General features: G+C 38.8%; 1 protein-coding gene and 1 long non-coding RNA gene across 9 annotated transcripts in view; one reads left to right on the top strand and one right to left on the bottom strand.

Moving 5' to 3' along the window:
- Positions 1 to 1,378: 1,378 nt before the first annotated feature.
- LOC133373316 (uncharacterized) overlaps positions 1,379 to 17,942 on the bottom strand; it is a 50,347-nt gene continuing 33,783 nt past the window's right edge. The window contains exon 3 of one of the 3 annotated variants that reach the window (XR_009759652.1): positions 1,379 to 2,015. This is a non-coding gene — a long non-coding RNA (uncharacterized LOC133373316). Of the gene's footprint in view, positions 2,016 to 7,685; positions 7,953 to 14,044; positions 14,213 to 17,942 lie in introns of those variants that run through there. The other 2 variants (XR_009759651.1, XR_009759653.1) reach the window with 2 other exon arrangements.
- The window catches only part of RUNX1T1 (RUNX1 partner transcriptional co-repressor 1), a 228,537-nt gene continuing 213,321 nt past the window's right edge, over positions 2,727 to 17,942 (top strand). For 2 of the 6 annotated variants that reach the window (XR_009759645.1, XM_061602822.1), the window contains exon 1: positions 6,189 to 6,277. Coding sequence is in view for 2 of the 6 variants with exons in the window: in XM_061602845.1 (XP_061458829.1) it covers positions 4,430 to 4,472 (43 nt within the window). In the remaining 4 variants the exon portion in view is untranslated. Of the gene's footprint in view, positions 3,037 to 4,409; positions 4,473 to 6,188; positions 6,278 to 17,942 lie in introns of those variants that run through there. The other 4 variants (XM_061602866.1, XM_061602831.1, XM_061602845.1 and 1 more) reach the window with 4 other exon arrangements.

Below are 17,942 nucleotides of genomic sequence, written 5' to 3'. Positions count from 1 at the left end.
TGTTTCCATTGGCCAAACCTGGAAGGGCAACAGGTTGATCTGTTGATCTGCTGATCAGTTGTAAAATATGTTTGAAGCTGAATAACAACAACACTTGCACTGGAACTGGCAGAACAGTAAGTGTGTCTCTACCTCTAGTCAAGGGATGCTGTGGAAGTCCTGAACTTAAAAACTAAAAGACAACAGGAATGTGTAACCTGTGGCCTTCCAGATGTTGCTGAACTACAACTCCATCATCCTTGGCATTTGGCCATACTTGAGGAGAGCTGAAATCCAACAACATCTGGATGGCCACCAGTTCCCCACCCCAGTATGCAAAGTGGATCACTGTTAACTAGACTTATTATCAGGATTTTTCTCCATCACAAATAAATGTGTTTCTTCTCTAGACTAAAATCTATTCTTCAGTTTCCATTCAGAGAAGACAAATGGAAAATATTTAACCCTGTGCTAAGCACAAAGAATAGTGGTGCCTAGACACATGAGGAGGCAAGCAATGAGCCACAAAATCAAATGCCTACCTAGGCAACTCTGTGAGCTTGCCAGATAGAGGTGTTTCTTTTGTGTTATTTTCCCACTTAACTTGCTACTTTTGCGTAGTAGATTATCATTCTACTTACCCTTCCCCCCCCTTTTAATGTGTGGAAAGTCACCTTTGGGGAAGGGCCATAGCTCAGTGGCAGAGCATCTGCTTTTCATGGATGAATATGTGGCTAAATGTACATCCTGTAAGGTTTCAAAAGAAAGCATTGCCCACCTGAATATTGAAAGGTGGTGCAAGGTGAGCAAGACACACCTCCCATAGATGTACAGGGATTTGTTATTAATCCAATCCTTCATCAAATGTGCCTCTAGGGTAAAAGCATGGTGGTCCAGTGTCCAACCTGCTGGTGTTGGATGGAGAAAATGGATGGGACATGATTTTACAATGAGGAGGAGGTTATATGTCATACATACACATTGCAAACTTGGGGTTCCATCAGGCTGACAGTTTGGAGAAGCTCCTATTGTTGTTGTTGTCGTCATCATCATCAACAACAACAACAGCAGCAGCAGCAGATGTTTGTATGCACCCTAAAACTATATAGAATTAGGTGGTTAGGCTTGCAACCTAAATATAGCATTGATGTACTTAGGTCATTTTAGACTCTGACTTGTGGTAAGCGGTCCCTGCTGCTGAATTGTGGCCCTAGACATCTGCCCTGGCACCATTGTAACCGAGAATTTAAGGTTTGGGGGGGAGAGATAGATCTTACTCCCATTGCTTGGATCACAAGACATACACAGCTTGTTTACCAGAGTGCCATGATCACTGAAGGTAAGCAATGAGCCTCTTCCAAAGGGCCAGTTCCAATTACAATCAAATGAAACAGCCATACTTCAAGAAGCAATGACTGAACAGAATAATTCCAAAGGCTAATCAATTATTACTCAGAGCCTGCAAGTAAATGCTGAGCAACATTTTGAAACACATGGTTTATTTGTACTTTGAATTCTTTCGCTAAGTTAATTCACATTCTCTTTAGAGACAGCCTATGCGTTTCTGAATGATCTTCTCCAGCAAGTGTGAAATCGAGAAAAAGGCTTTCCCTTCCTCCACCCCGTGAAAAGCGTTACGAGGTTTTGATTTAATAATAATAAAAAAGGCAGAAACTTCTTTTACCACAATCAATAAATTATTGTATTCCGGGGGGTGGTAATACAAAGTGGGGGGGGGAGAAGGAGGGTGAAAAGAGAAGAGAATGATAATCGTTTTCTCTAAGGCTATTATTTAATGTGAAAGCAAATAGTCAGCCCGAAAAAATCAGCTAACAGAAGGGGATTAGAGAGAGTAGATCTCAGATTGATTCCTAGCAGTGCCGTCTCTGCAGACAGTGACGAGATACAGGCAGAGAAGCCAGCAACTCTCCAGATGGCCGGGGAAAGTGTTTGTCTTGGGTTACTGCAGGGCAGTCTGGACTCTTAAAGCAGGCAGCCTTGGGAAAGGCTTCATTAGGGAGCAAGCTGCATGTCCACTAAGTAAAAGAGAGAGAGAGAGAGAGAGAGAGATACATGAAAGAAAAAGAAGGCAGACTGCCCAAGAGGGACTGGGCTTGAGTATTGTTAACATATATTTGACCCCCCCTCCGTTTCCTCATGACACAGATGTCTTCTACCTCTATCACCTCCCACTGCTTTAAGCCCTCCCCCCTGCACCTGGGTAGCTGAGCCAGGCCAGCTGCTTGCAGTATGCCGTTTGACTTTAGAGGTGGCTGCTAGCAGGGGGGGGGGGAGAGAGAGGGAGAGAGAGAGACATAGACGCACTCACACACGCACGCGGAGAACAAACAAACAAACGGCGGAGCCTTTTCTGCAGGGCGGATCTGCACAGACATTGCATGGAGCTCATTCCCCAAACGGGCGGGCACATGGGAAGCCTGCAAATCTATGCATCGCCGCCTTAGAGAGAGGCAGCAGCAGCAGCAGCAGCAGCAGGCAAGCGGGCGGGCGGGCGCACCGCCGCTGACAGCCGTAATATCCACTGCTTGGACTTCAGCTCGCATTTGTCTGCAACAGCAGCAGCAACAATAACAACAACTGCAGAGGAGAACCTGGGCATTCAGCATCGGGCTACTTGGAGGACTTTTCTTTTCTTTTTAATTGTTGTTATGCTTATTGCCATTATTATGCGCGCTTTCTTGATTCTTTGGCGTTGACACCCCAATAAGCTCTCTCGCACGGATCCTCCTTTTCCCTTTTTTTTTAAGCAACACACGCAAACACAAACAACAACAAGAACGGCTGGAGTTTTGCTTTGCTTTCCGATAGCGTCGGTTAGACTCGCGGTGCGCCTCTGTGAGTGTGAACGTGGATCATCTGGAAGGGGGGGAGAGAGAGAAGAGAAAAAGAAGCGAAGCAACACTGCGCCCCCCCCTTTCTCGCGCATTTCCCCGCCAGCCAGCCTGGGCTGTCGGATCTCCGCCAAGGAGGACGGGAAATTTTTATTTTCAGCTCTCCGCCTGTGGCGAATGGTGGGAGTCTCCGGTCCTTTTCAGTGTAAGTACCCCCCGCAACAAGGCATGTGAAGAGGAGAGGGGTGGCCGCGCGGTTAGATCCAGGAGCCGGATTGTGGGATGGGTTGAGTTGTGCGGAGCCTCGATCCCCCCCGATTTCCTCCCCCCTCCCTTTTATGCGTTTAACTAGGCGGGCCCTTGTGGCTAGGACTAACCCACTCAGGTTGAAGCTGCTGCTGCGGCAGTAAACCGCGCAAAGGATAGGGTTGCATGCGGGAAAAAGAAAAAAGGTACTCTCACCTCTCGATTTTGTCGCGATCAACCTTTTCCAAAAGTGCCGAAGCAGCAAAAAGTTTTATGAAGAAATAAGCTCCGCCTGCCACCTCGATTCGAATTCGAATACAGTTTCCTCGATGCAGTCGGAGTGCCTTTAAGGCTTAAATCTGAGCCGGTACTCAGCTTGGATATTTATTTCCCCAACCCCTGAAATTGCACGTCACTGTGCCTCTCTGAGCACGTGCAGAGTGCTTTTATTCATCGCTGAGTAACCGCAACCACATATCTGGGATGGGGGTGGGGCAGAGATCCTGATCTGGAAAACTGGTTTTCCAGACTGGCATGAGATCTCCTTCAGCAAACTAAACCATAGTCTGATCTCTATATTGCTTATCTTTTTGCCCTTCTGTTTCAAGATGACCATTGCTCAATACAAGCTCATGTGACTGAGTGCTTGAAAAATATAAATCATGTTTTCAATATAGATAGTATGGATCAAAACTGTAAATCACTACTTTGCATGCTGAAAGTTCTGTAAACATAATATTTTTCTTGCACAGATATATTTCAGGTAAAGGATGCTCTATTTAATTTCAGTGCAATATGAAATGATAATCTAGTGCAATATGAGATGATAAACATGTTGCTTTTTTAAACCATACAGAACAAATATATCTGATCTCTATATTTGTTATTGCTGTACAATTACCCATAATAATGATAATAAATGAATAAATAAATATTTGTATATTAATGTATATCATCACTGGAAATTCAAAGATCTAATCTAGATTGTCTTGGAAAGAACCCTAGAGTTTTGGTAAGTTTGAGTTCTCCAGTTACTTAATGGAATGTCCTGAATAGGATGGAATTTTGTAAACTTGCAGTATGTTGCTAAACGTGTTTACTTAGAAATAAAACTCACTGAGTTCAATGGAGCTTTCTCCCAGGTAAGTATGTTTAGGATAGGATTGCAGCTTTAACTAAGGGGTGTTTCCCTTCAAATTAACATAATGCATTGGCCACAAAAGATAAGAAATTAATTACCCATTTACTAACTATTTTCACCAGCTTGAGGTTTCATTGACTTCGATGTAACTTCAGTACTGTTAGTTTGGAGTTATACCGCAAATGTCAAACATCCCACTGTATTATTTGAAATGAAAGTGGAATTCATATTATGGACCATATGGCTTCATGGAGGTTATTGAGATATAATATGCATACATCACACTCTGCATTGTATCTTTGAATACTGAGACAAGTAAAACTTTTGTTGTAAAAGAGAAAATCAGTAATTGCCAGTACATTTTGAAATAGTGGAAGTGCAGTATAATGTTGTGTGTGCTTATTTGGAAGTAAGTCCTGCTGTGTCTGGTGGGGCTTACTTCTAGATAAATGTCTGTAGGATTAGCACAATCCTATGCATGTCTACTTGGAAATGAGTCCAAGGGGGAAAGGCTGTAGCTCAGTGGTAGAGCCTGTGTGTGCATCCAGAAGGTCTTAGGGGTAGAGCTGGGAAAGTTTCCATATCTGAAATTCAGGAGAGCTGCTGCCAGATAGTGTCAACAGTATTGAACTAGATAGACTAATAATCTAACTCTATATAATGCTATTTCCTATGTTCCTTTAGCGTATTTTACATGCAATGAAAGATTTCCTAACAAATGTTATAATATGGGCCACTTCCTTGATGGATGGTTTCTATAATATGGGCCACTTCCTTGATGGATGATTTCTGAGTGTTGGAATTCAGTGCTAGGGTTTTGCTTGAGAAAGAATTCATGTACTTAATGTAACTATGACCCTTTAACTTTTAACATTGCTTTCCCTAATTAATCTGTTCAGGCCCCAGACTTAAATGGCTGTCTACAGCTGCAGGAAATTGATTTTTCCCTTGATGGTGGTCTGAGTTGCTGACCAAATTGGATTTTTTCCCTCCATCAGTTCTAAACCAACTTTAATCTGTTTTGATATTCTGTGTTAACATAAAAATAAAAGCTCAGGACTTTTGATATTGATCTAGAGACACAAATACTGTTAACAAGCAAAAATCTAAGCAATTTGAAATCTGTATCTTTGATACTTGTGTTGGTATGGTGATATTCTTCAGTTGCTCATCAAAAGTGAGATAGAAAACTTAAATTGGCATCTTTATTTTTATTAGATTTGCAGAGAGGTTTATTTTATGCTAACCTGACAGACATCTGTTCAATTTTAATTTTAGTTTCTGATTAATTACACAGAGGATCAGATATCTGATAATATTGGTCTCTAATCATTGTCCCATAGTTAATATTTTGACCTTTACAAGGGAAGTCTGAAAAGGATCTTTTAAATTAGTCTGAGATTATTTCCTAAGGACAATGAAACAACATGATTTTCTACAGCTATGGAAACTCTTATGAAATTTAGACTGGCTTTCTTACACAATCTATTTTTGGAGTGCCAACTTCCAGAAATTGTTTCCTTAGTACTGTGCATAGCAAATATCCAATACAAATTAACTTGCAGTCTAACAGATGACTTATAAACCATTGTTTTAGTCACCTATCTCTCTTAATTATTATGGTGAAACTTCTGGTCAGTATATCAAATTTCATTGTGTACTTTTACTACCATACCACACAACGAATTGGATTGGCTGATTCTTCCTCCCATCCCCCTCACCCCATTGGTATAAAAACTGTACAGTACTATAAATTTAAAAACAAAAGTGTGTAAGTATAGATATGCCATACCAATGACTTCATATAAAACCCAGCCTTCATTTGTGCTTTAATAATGAGAAATAATATTTTGTTTTCAAAATTCTGTGAATGAACGAACATTCTCCTTTGCAGTGGAATGCAGACAGTGATGTTGGGTCATTGCATTCTTGCAACTGCTGTTGCTAACATGTTTTTCTTAAAGAGCATCCATCTTTTCCTAAAATGTTTTTGTTTAAAAAGATTTATTTACCCACTCCCACTGTTAACCCAGTGATGGTAACACTCCATTAAAGAACTGTGAGTATACCTTTGTTTGTGGCATTGTGTCTTCTTCACTATGGCTGCTAAATATTGTACTTTGTGATGCCTCTGCCCCCATCATGGCCATCATGGCTTGTGCTTATGTACAGAAAGGGGGGGAGGTGATGGCTCCACCTGAAGCCCTAGTCAGTGGCTAGCAAACCCGGGGCATTCTTCTCTGTCAACTCCTATTTCTCACTTTTCTGAAATGGAGTTCAGCTGACAGGCATTGAATGCGAAGCCTTCTTCACTAAGGCTGTTATGGAGCTTTCCTAGCAAGGCATTCTGAACAAAATTGGCATCTGTGTAGTATTTGCATTGCAGACGGAGGTGGGGGGGGAGGGCTGTTACGACTGACATTTTCATTGTCCAACTTTGTTTGCCACAGCCCGTTACTGTTAAAATATTTAGGTAATTGAAAAGGGATGACTATGAGTTATGGGGTGGCAGTATCATGCTCTGTTTTTTAAAAAAATAAACACTTCCCGCGCCACCACCCCTTTGTTCTCTGAGAACTTAAGTTGGCACTTTGTGATCAAAAAGCCTTATTAGAAGAAATAAAACAGGGACCTGCTGTGGGATGGAAGTTTATTTCTCATGGATTGGCTAAATCTGGATGAGTTTTTAAAATGATGTTTTTCACTGAGTCTTTAACTGGAAAGTGGACAGATAGGAGTCGTAGAAATACACAGTAATCTAAGTATCGGTATTAAAATGTAAATAACGCATTTCTTATGAAAGAATGGCCTCTAGTGTGAAATTTTCTTAAATCTCCACATTCCTTTTAACATACAAAGTTAAAGAAGACAAAAGCAGACAAATAACAACACAAAATTACTTTTTAATGTGAACAAATGCATTGGATGTATTGGGCATTGCAAACAGCAACAGTTATTCTAATTCAAACTTGCTTTTGTTTTAAGTTAGTGTTAAGTTAAACATCTTAAATTTCTTTTAAAATGGGCAGCATTTTGAAGCAGAATCGTTAGCAGATTCATAATTGAATGAAGCACTTATGTAAATAAAAAGTATAGCTAAAAAGGGATTTTAATCTAGAATGCATTATTAACTGAAAGACATTGACTTCCATCTTCATTAATTTTTTTGTCTACCACTGATAAGAAAGTTCTCAAATGATGTTTAAAGAGCAGTGGATGTTTTATTAAAATAAGCATTGGTTCACTATAATGGAGGTAATTGTGAGTGATAAGAAGAGGGCAGGTTATCTGTATATTGTTTAAACAGAAGGAGCTACTTTGCATCGTTTCCAGGAGCCATCTGTGCAAGGGAGGAGTGAGTGTCACCTGTCTGTCCACCCTAATTATAGATGGGGCGGGGGGTAGAAATAAAAATTGAGTAGTCTTTCTGGTAATGAAACCCATAATGATTTTATTGTAAATGAGTCTTGTGTACAGAGCGCAATGCTAATTTTGAAAGGAAAACAAACTGCTATATTGGCTGCCATGCCCTTGTAGTTGTGAAGCAGAGCAGGATGAAAGGTGATGGATGAAAATTGGATGCTGGCTTTGCACTGTAGCTTGAGCTGTAGGTGCTCAGTTCATTGGCAAATATAGTTCATTTGGGGTTCATATCTTTTGTGTTTTTTTAAAGAAAATCTCTCATTTTAATAAAAAAAAATTCTTTCGTTCAATATGCTGGGCTAGGAGGTCTTCTAAAATGGAGGAGAAAAAGTCATATTATTTCAAATATATATTTATTTACATATCCCATCTGACTTGGTAGTTTTGGTGCATATGTGTGCTAACCTTAAAAGAAAGAAAAATGTATTCTGCAGTAAAAAGGTCACATGAATTTCTACCACATCTGTTTATAGTAATTATGAACATAATTAACATAAGAATTACAAGTGAAGTAATGATGAGCTGAGCAATGAGGTATTTTGGCATAATGGTCATATGTTGGTATTCTCACATTATAACACACTAGAATTCACATATTCAATACAATAAAGGAAATGCTAGGTTTTGAAGCATTAAAATAGCTAAAAATCTCTGCCTGAGGCAGATGGACCTCCTTGCTTTATAAGAAGGTAACCCGTTATTAAGAGAAAATCAGTTGAAATTAAGATTTGTAGCCTCAAGCTTGGACTTTCAGACAGCTGTGATTATGAATGGTTCGTCTGTTACACATTTTTACTCTGACCATCCTGTATATTGCCATATATTGTGTTCCTTTAAAACAAAAATAGGGGGAGGGAATGGAGGGTAGAACTGGCATTTTCACAGTAAATGATTTGTTCTAAAAATATGCCAATTTTCTGTGAGATCTACTCAATAGGAAATATATGTTAGTAGCTTCTTCTCTAATATCTAAAATATAGTTTTGATCTGGAAATAATGGAGAATTCATAGCTAATATTTTTAGAAGACCATCTCCCTTGGAAAATGTATCAGAGACCTAGGGCCCAATCCATGGTACCTTTGCTGTATATAATGGCTACACAGCTGCAGTCTTGTGGTGCATTCTTATTTGTTTTACTAGGAATAGGCATAAGTTTCTGGTAGGTTCTGATCATTATTAAACTAATAACCCAAACTTGTGCATTTGTACTTGGAGGTAAGTCCACTCTGTTTAGTAAGGCTTAACTATGCAGCTGAAGATCATCCATGGACTCCACAGAAAAAGTATAGCTGATTCATGTAAATTTGCTGCTGCAGCAAATGCACCCAGTTGAAGTGAACCGAGCATCTCTCATTCCCTTTATAATTGTGTATGTGTGATTTCTGTTTAAGATGATCATCTTAGATAACTATGACCATTATAGAAGATGGAAAGAAGATGTGGGAAAGTGTATGTGTTTTGAAAGTAAAACAGTCTGTGTAAAGAACCAGATGTCAATTTAGATACATAACATTTGCTCTTTCTTCAGTGTATATTCAGACATTCCTTCTGACAGTGATTGTATAGGTATTCTTCTCATCTTACATTTATTTGTTGAAAGTTTTTTTTATATTATTGTGACTCAGTTCTGAGGGTCTTATCAGGACATAAGACTGTGATCACAGAACACTTACATGGAAATAAGAGTTGTAGGTATAAGCCTTGCAATGTAATCTGAGGAATGAAGAATTAGAAAATAATATCTTGTGCAATGTCCCGATGATACCATGAGGTTTTCACATTATTGGATTAGTAGAGGATTTATGACAGAGTCTTCTTTATGTGGCATTTCATTACAATGGCACAATTTTCGCACACATATGCATCCTTTGGTGTTAGATTCTGTTTATGGCCTTATGTCATGTGTCAAGTTCTCTTTGATATATTATTTGGTGGGGAAAGGGGGCATTTGGGCCAAGATAACTGGTCTGGCTGGTGTAGTGTCCTAATATCTCTTATGTTGATTTGCTGATGACCAGTCATCATCCCAAGGGAAAATACACAATTAAAAAAATAAAAAAATATCATTACCATGATGGTCCACTTAACATTGCAAAATTTCAGTCTGTGCCCTTTCTCTTTTTAAGAAGAACCTTGTGGATCAAGTCAAACATCCATCTACAGTGCAGTCCTGTATATGTCTACTCAGAAGTAAATCCCATTGAGTTCAATGGGGCTTATTTCTGAGTAGACATGCATAGGACTGCACTGTTAATTGTGCATTCTGTGTCCAGTTTTGGATGCCCCAGAAGTTTACAAGCTGAGGATAACAATCACTCATTAATCTTTCTTCCACAAATTTGTGTAATACTTTGTTTTTGCCAGTGTACCTTGATAGGTCCGGTTCCTTGTATCTGACTTTATTTTCCATGGAATCATCCAGTGAACTTTCCCCCCCTAAAAAAAGTCATGTGGGGTCTAGGTTTTCCAAGTCACCTATTTATCATTGAAAATAGTACACTTATGGGGAGAAAGAACAATTACCTGTGGGTATAGTGCTTTTTATAGAGAGAGAAATGTTGGTTTTAGCATTGGAAGATAGTGGATTAGAAAGTATGCCTCTCTTTTACAAAAAGTGCTTGATGAGGTCATTGGATGCTTAAACAGGGAACCTACAAATGTTCAAAAACTAAAAGTGACATATTAGACATCACCTTAATTTATGAGATTGGACCAGACAGATAATCACCCTGTAATCATAAAAGAAATGACTGAGGACAGAGGTTGGGCAGAAAGTTTGTGTGTATCAAAATATATTAATATGTTGAAGCCTGCTTATTAATTCTAAGTAGGCTGCATGGTTCATTGGTCTTCAGCTAGTGGATCAGAACCCAAAACTGGGTCATGTCATACAGCCATATTTGCTTTCTGCTTTTCAGTGGTTGCCTTCTTAACGGGGAGGAAAAACTGAGGGAGCAGAGAGAGACAGAAGGAGAATGAAAGAGAGAAAGATGGATGTGTAGAGTGAAAAAAATTAAGTCTCATGGTGCAGAATGTTTGGAGCTAAGGAGAGACCTAGCTCTGAAAAACATGAAAACTACTCACACAGTTAACCTTATTTTAACTACTGTGTTCAGAATATTTTCATTTTTCTTCATCAGTTTTAAGAAAGTATGAGAGTTAAAAATACAGCTTTAGAATGAGCAAGTGGGAAAGGCCCAAGTACAGCAGTTACTTTGTCCCTTTGGGCAGGTTTTGGTTTGCTCCAGATCAGGACAATTCAAATAAGAGAAGTAGCAGCAAATTAAAAACAAAGCTTCTGGTTGCTGCACAGATTGATTTTTTTTCTTAGCATGAAACTTCCCAATAATAGACTCACTTTTATCTCCTTCCTTCATCTCTTTCCACATAACAAGCTTAGATTTGAGCTTGCCCTACCATGGATATTGTACAAGGATCTATGAGTACAAATAGCCTCTGGTGGGATGAACGTGGCTTTTTGGCAGATCCATATGGCCTACTATATTATTTTGATAATACATATTTTTACAAAAAAAGGGGGGAGGGGAAAAAGAGAGGATTGACATGAAGTACACTTTTATAGAACCAACAAGCTAATCATGGAAATGAGAGAACCAAAGTTTTAAATTCTAGAAGAGGAAGTTCGGTTGTCGTCACTTTCTATTCTGATTTGCAGTGCTGTCACCAGAGGACAGAGGATAAGCTCTGGCACAAATTAAGTCCGGTGTAGAACTCTTTTTTTTTTTCCAGGTGTGCTATTCAAGCACGATTTTTTTTTAAAAAATGTATCACTGAAGAATGCATATGGAAAATATTCCCTCAAGGAAGGGCATTAGACTAAATGACAGTTCCCTAGTCAGGAAGATGGGTGCTTTCTTAGCAGTGTGTGTGTGTGTTCACATACGTGTGCCAAAGTTGAGCTACCTACCTCCATGAGGAGAAGTCCCCCCCCACTGGCTCAGTCATATGTGAGTCTGTCTCTCTCATTCACGTGCGCATACACACACACACACACACACCCCGTTTATTTTCCTGCCTCCATCTGGGCCATGCTGATATTGTAATCACCCTGATGCACATTGCCTCTCCCCCTCCCCTTTCTTTCACACACAATGTGCCATCCTGACAAGGCTTTTACTTCAGATAAGCTGCGATGTGTGTTTAATGAATACAAAGCCCTAGCTGCGCTGCTGCCTCAGCTCCTGCCTGTGCTCTCCTCAGCCAGAAGGTAATCTCCAAGCATTTTGAAGGGGGGGGTTGCTTCTCTCTTCCCCCCTCTCTTTTTCTCAGCACCCCCTCCCCATTTTCTCTAAATGATGCTGAAGTCGATAACAGCTCAGAGAAGTGAAGATGTAACCTCTTATCTTGCTTTTCTTCTTAGCTGGTGGGGAATTTACATTTAAAGATTAGCCTGGAGTGAGAGAAAAAGGATCTGCCTTTTGTTGTGTGGGGTTATGAGGCATCTAACCTCACCTGGCCTGGCCTTGCAATCTCCCATCAGCTCAGTTATTCAAACAGGACTTGCAAAGGTGAGATTATTTTATCTCTCCTTCCCCTCCCCCTATCTTTAATTGGTTTTAGTTTGACCACCCTGAATGGGTTTAGGAAGATTTGGGGGGGGGTGAATCCATGATACAGCAAAGGGAAGTGTGGATTTTGTGGGAAACAATACTGTAGATTTTTTATTGACTCAGCTTTAAACCCATTAGATGGATAGAGAGAATGAACATCATAACGACTTGATTACTTCTTTTATTAGGTGAGAATAGGTAGAAAATAGAGTCACTTCAGTGTGTATGTGTGAGGGGAGGAGGGAGGCTTTGAAAATGTTAATCGATTAAAGCTTCTGCATATGGATTATTCTGATTGTTTTGAGGTAATGATTATCATAAAACAATTGATACTAAAGTCTAAAGCATTGATCCCACTTCCTTGTTAACAGTTTTTAAGGACTGCAGCGGGAGGAGGAGGGTCTGATTTGAATGTTATACCTGAATTGTATTTGAGGAATTTTATTCATAAGAGTGATGCTGTTGTTCATTTACTTACTAAAGGAATAATTCTGCTTAGTGTTTAACCTATGTCTGGTTTTAGGTGATAGGAATTGGGTATCCTTGTGCCAATTGGGTATATTTTATATATTAAAATATAAAAATAATAATTTTGATGCAGTGCTTAGAAATTCCTTAAAATAGAAATGAATGATGAATTGGGTATCTCTATGCAGGGGGGAACTCAAACACCATCTGGAAGTAATTTTTTAAAGTCTCCAGTAGACCCCTTGGTCTGCAAAATACTCCAATCTTAAATACCACCATTACCTGATAGTCAGTTCCATTGAAATCTGTGGACCTTGCTTTAAAGCAAATGTGTTTTTGTTTTGAGATATTAACACCTCCCTCTTGCTGCAGTGCTTGGTCAGGTGTTTGCATAGCTGGATACAGAGACATGATGATCCAGTATCTGAGAGCCTAATTAAAATTTGTGTAAAGCCAAGAGGGGCGGGAGAACATGTATCTATGTTGACAACAGCAGATCGATAGGGTAAGACAATAGAGTCCCATTATTTTACTCCCATTGACTGAATATATTGACATTCCAGGTTTATGATTGCCTCAGTGAGCATGATGGAAGACAAGTTCACAAACCAACAGGCAGAGTGCCACATATATTACAGTATGTCATCTCTGCCTTCAAGTTACCTTATCACTGAAGCAGAATAATAATGGATGGCTGCAGAGCACTTGGGGAGGTTTAGGGCTCTATCAGTTAGCAAACTGACATACATCAGGTCTTAGGAGCATCTTTAATTACACCTGGAATTATGGTAGCCCATGTTACCTGCCAGGGCTGCTACAGTTCAGGGTTTATGGGCTAAGAACAGGCAGGATAACAAGGTACTTCTATTTTCATATTTTATATGTGGGAGCAGACATTTAAACATTTTCCATGAGAACTGATTGGGCAACTATGCACAATTCCATTGGCGCTTAAGTGCCAGAGCACCTGCTAGAGCTCCATTGGATTTGCAGATTGTGTGAGAACTCAAAAGCAAAGTTTAAATGAGATTTCTTTCTTTCCCTCTGTCTCTCTGTGCACACTGGATCAATTTCTGGTGGTAAAGAGAAGGTTATACGTAGAGAGAATATTATGGACTTGAGTTTTCTTCTTCTTTTCTGACCATTAAATGTATTGTCTGAGTGTTCTTATATATATTGAAGACCTATTGACTGTGAAATACATAGCAAGCTTTATTATCTAAAATTCTTTGAGATACTCTGTAAAATGGAACTAGCAGAACAATAAAACCCCATCAGTGTAAGGCAAGCATGGAGACAGAAATTAATTTAAAGCAGACAAAGAACTAATATGAAAAGAGCCGCTAGTGATTTAACCCATTTAAAAAGAAGTTTAATGAAAATATAAAATGCATTCAGATTATTGTGCCATAATATATAGTAGCTGTGACCAGGAAGTGGACTACTGATGCCCCCGTGAGATGGTAAGGAGAAGATGAGCCCTTCATAACATTTTCATGAAAATTTGAGGTTTCTGTTTGATCAGCAGGTGCTGTTGAGATGAAAGCCTTGTGTAAATTTTCAGAAGGCCAAAAGTGTCAATTCAGAAAAGGAAAGTGATAAGAGAAAATGCAATCAGTTTTCCTGTTTTCAATTTGTGTAGGATTTGAAGAGCTGTTTTGTTAAACTGCTACATCTGCTCCAATATGAATATTGAACTACTTCCACTAAAAATACACCCTATAATTTGCAAGCCACTGCAATCTTTTGTTAATGTGAGCGGGTTATATGGGGGGGGGGAATCTCTTCTGAAAAATCTCTAGCTTAATGTGCATTTTTGTTCGCTGGCACTTTTATCTGGAGCAGGAAAAATTGTGTTGTGCAATTAGGACCTTAGCTCAGTGACAGACTATAAAAATGTGTTTTTGTAGCTAAATATTAGTATACTATTTAACAGATGTTAATTTTGGAAAAATAATTTTGAAATCCCACCCTCAGAATAATGCGGAGTCATGATCCCAGTATTTACTGCTCATCTCAGTGAAACAGTCATTCATTTTCTACTACTTTCCCACTCTACAAAGAAAGACAGTGTAGCCTGTTTCTTATTATACCAGCAAATCAAAATTTTAGGGTAATCAAGGGTATTTTAGTTAATGGGGCTTTCAGAGCAATTTTTCCCATATTTAAATAAAATGATTAAATTATGCTTGACTGTTTTCATTAAAAATACTCTTTAGTAGTGTTGTTAATCAAGTTTTGTGGAATATGCAGGACACAAATTGTAGAAATCAAGTAGAGGTTAGAAATGATGGAGTAGGTAGGGAAACAGCTAAAAAAATTTAAAATAATATTTTTATTTTAAACCAATGAAGAAAAAAAGATATGCATGATCTAAAATGTGGGTAAACCTCTGTGACCAAAAAAATTAAAAGGTGCAGGGGAAGGTACTGTAAGCAAAGAATGGTTTTAATGCATTTCTTGGTATTTGCAATATAGGTATAGGATCTATGTTTCAAAGTAATGTTAACACATGCATTTATCTTTGGTGTTATAGATATGCTATCAGTACAGACATCTATTAAAAACAAAAGGAAAAAGAAACTAAGCTAAAGTGTACATCATATTGAATTCAGGGAAACCTATGCACGAATGAAAGCAAGGTCTTTGAAAAGCCTTTTCTCTGCTTTTTCACCTATGTATCTGGGACAGAAACTTTTAAAATAAAAGAGAGCATCCCAAAGAAAGCATAGCTTATATTTCAAAGCAACTTTTGTAAATTTGCCTTATAGGCAAGTCTCCATCTAGTGGAGTGAATCTGCTTCACTAGCAGTATCAAGGACACTGGGCCATTGTTTGCTCCCTGATACTAGCGGTGTTAAAATTGTAAATTATTGGTTCTGATAGGTTATTCTCCATCACATCTTAGAAACTGGAAATGTTAACCACCACCTGAGAAAGTAGCTTCATGGGCGACATCAGTTGTACAAGAACCTATAGTTAGCTCTGTGGCTATAGGAAGCTTCAATATGTCTGCCTGGCTGGATGTTAATATGCAATTTGCATAAGTACCAGTCATTACCACCAACCAGTTTCCTTTTGTTATTCACTTTATCTGAAGAGCTATAGCCTACATTTCTTGCCTGACTGATGATGACCGCACAGTCACCTCCCTAGGTGGTAGTTCAAATGTCATGTTTCAATTCGCTGGGTCAAAAGACTTGCTGCAATGGACTGTCTGGCTGATGTTCTGTTTTGAGTGGAACATTCACCTCATTTGCCTGGGAGCAGCAGGAATCAAACTACTGTTTCATCACAGGTTAGGTTAATGCATATAAGTTAGGGTTACATCAAGACCTTACATTCTGACAGATGAAAAACCAAACTATATTTTCCTTCCCATTAGCTCAGTTGTATTAAAGCAACAACAACAAATAATTGGTGTCTGATTTAATATTCCAGCTGAATGTTTCATTGTTTTGAAAACATTTAATCTGATCCCAAGTTCAGATGTTGGAGTTTATGCTAGAGGGAAACAATACTTCTCAAGTGTACAACACATGGATAGCATTTGTCATGCCCCCATTAAAAGTTTTAAGGTAACATGACTAGAAATTGTTTTTTTGCTTGAGAGCCTGAGACTGGGAGAAGTTTCCAGTCAGTTTAGGTAGTGTTGTCTTAGAAGGAACATTGCATTGGCCATGGAATGAGGCAGTTCCTAAGAACTAAGAATAGAAAATTGCTATATAGACATATAGATAGTGAAACAGACAGGAATTGTTGCATTGTGAGACAGGGGCGTCACTAGGGGGTGCGGGGGGTGCGGACCACACCAGGTGACACCCTCAGAGGGGGGTGACTCTCAGCTTTAATTTTTAAAAAAATTAAGTTTCTAGGTGGTCCGATTCTCGAGATATACATAAAAACGTCAGCCGCCCCGTTAAATCTTTTTTTAAACTACTGTATAGCACTTCATAGCTTTAACCCTGCCCATTCAGGATTGCAGCCAATCAGTGAAGTGTTTGTTTGACCTGTGGCAGTGTCTAGTAAACCTCATTGCAAGGCCAGAAAATGGTGGTTTCCCCCCGTTTATCTGAAAATCTCATAAATTGGGTAAGTATATATATTTCATATATATTTCCCCCTCTTGTGTGTAGGAGTCAGATCCTGGGCAGTGTTTTCAAAACCTTCCGAATACTTGCTTTTGTGGGGGTAAAAGCATTGCTAATCTCATATCTCCAGAGTAAATCCCATTGAATTCAATAGGATTTACTTTTGAGTAGACTTGGTTATGAATGTGCTGAAAATCAATGGGACTTTGGAGTGAATGTAAAAAAGAATTGTGTTTGTGTTGTCTTTCTATCCCCCCCTCCTCCAGTCCTATTTTAAAGCAAGTAGGCAGGGCTTACTTAGGTATTACAGTTTTTATTCTGCAGGAAACGAATACTGATTTTTTAAAAACTAATACTGATTTTTCTGCAATGACCAACTGGTTTGACAATAAACTATTATATGGGCTGTATGTATTTATACATCTGCAGTGTGTGTGTGTAGTCTTTCCAACAACCCTGTGAGGTAGGGTTGGAAACCAAGGCATCTCACAACAAGAAATAAAGCCATTTAAAATCCAATAACCATAAAGCAAGAATAAACAGTTGGAAAACAGCCTAAAGAGGCATGATTCTGAATTTTGGGTTGGGTGAATGAAGTTTATTTATTTATTATTTGATTTATATCCCGCCCTTCCTCCCAGTAGGAGCCCAGGGCGGCAAACAAAAGCACTAAAAGCACTTTAAAACGTCATAAAAACAGACTTTAAAATATCTTTGAAAATATTTTTTAAAAGCTTTAAAAAACATTTTTTTAAAAAAAGAAAAGGCTTAAAAACATTAAAAAGCAATTCCAACACAGACTCAGACTTGGATAAGGTCTCAACTTAAAAGCACAAGTTGAAAGAACAAGTTCCTTATCACTTGAGCCTGTAGTTCTCTGCACACTTCCCAGTTTGAGTAAGCCCCATTGAATACATTGGGACTTGCTTCTGAGTAAACAAACATCGGATTGCACTATAAATATATTTAAAGATTGTGTAATTCATAAATATATTTGAGAGTCATGTTTATAGAAATATTTCTTCATACTGTGTCCCAATAAGTATTTGATTTCACACGATGGTTGTAGATGATTTTTTCCCTCTACATTTTAAGTGTGCCCTTCTTCCTGGGGGTGGTCATGGTTCTCTGTTGTTTTCATCCTGAGGGGAGGATAGGCTGAGAGATGGT

The sequence above is a fragment of the Rhineura floridana genome, chromosome 1 (genome assembly GCF_030035675.1).
Source record: "Rhineura floridana isolate rRhiFlo1 chromosome 1, rRhiFlo1.hap2, whole genome shotgun sequence".
Lineage (NCBI taxonomy): Eukaryota > Metazoa > Chordata > Lepidosauria > Squamata > Rhineuridae > Rhineura > Rhineura floridana.
This window is presented reverse-complemented; position numbering and strand designations above follow the sequence as displayed.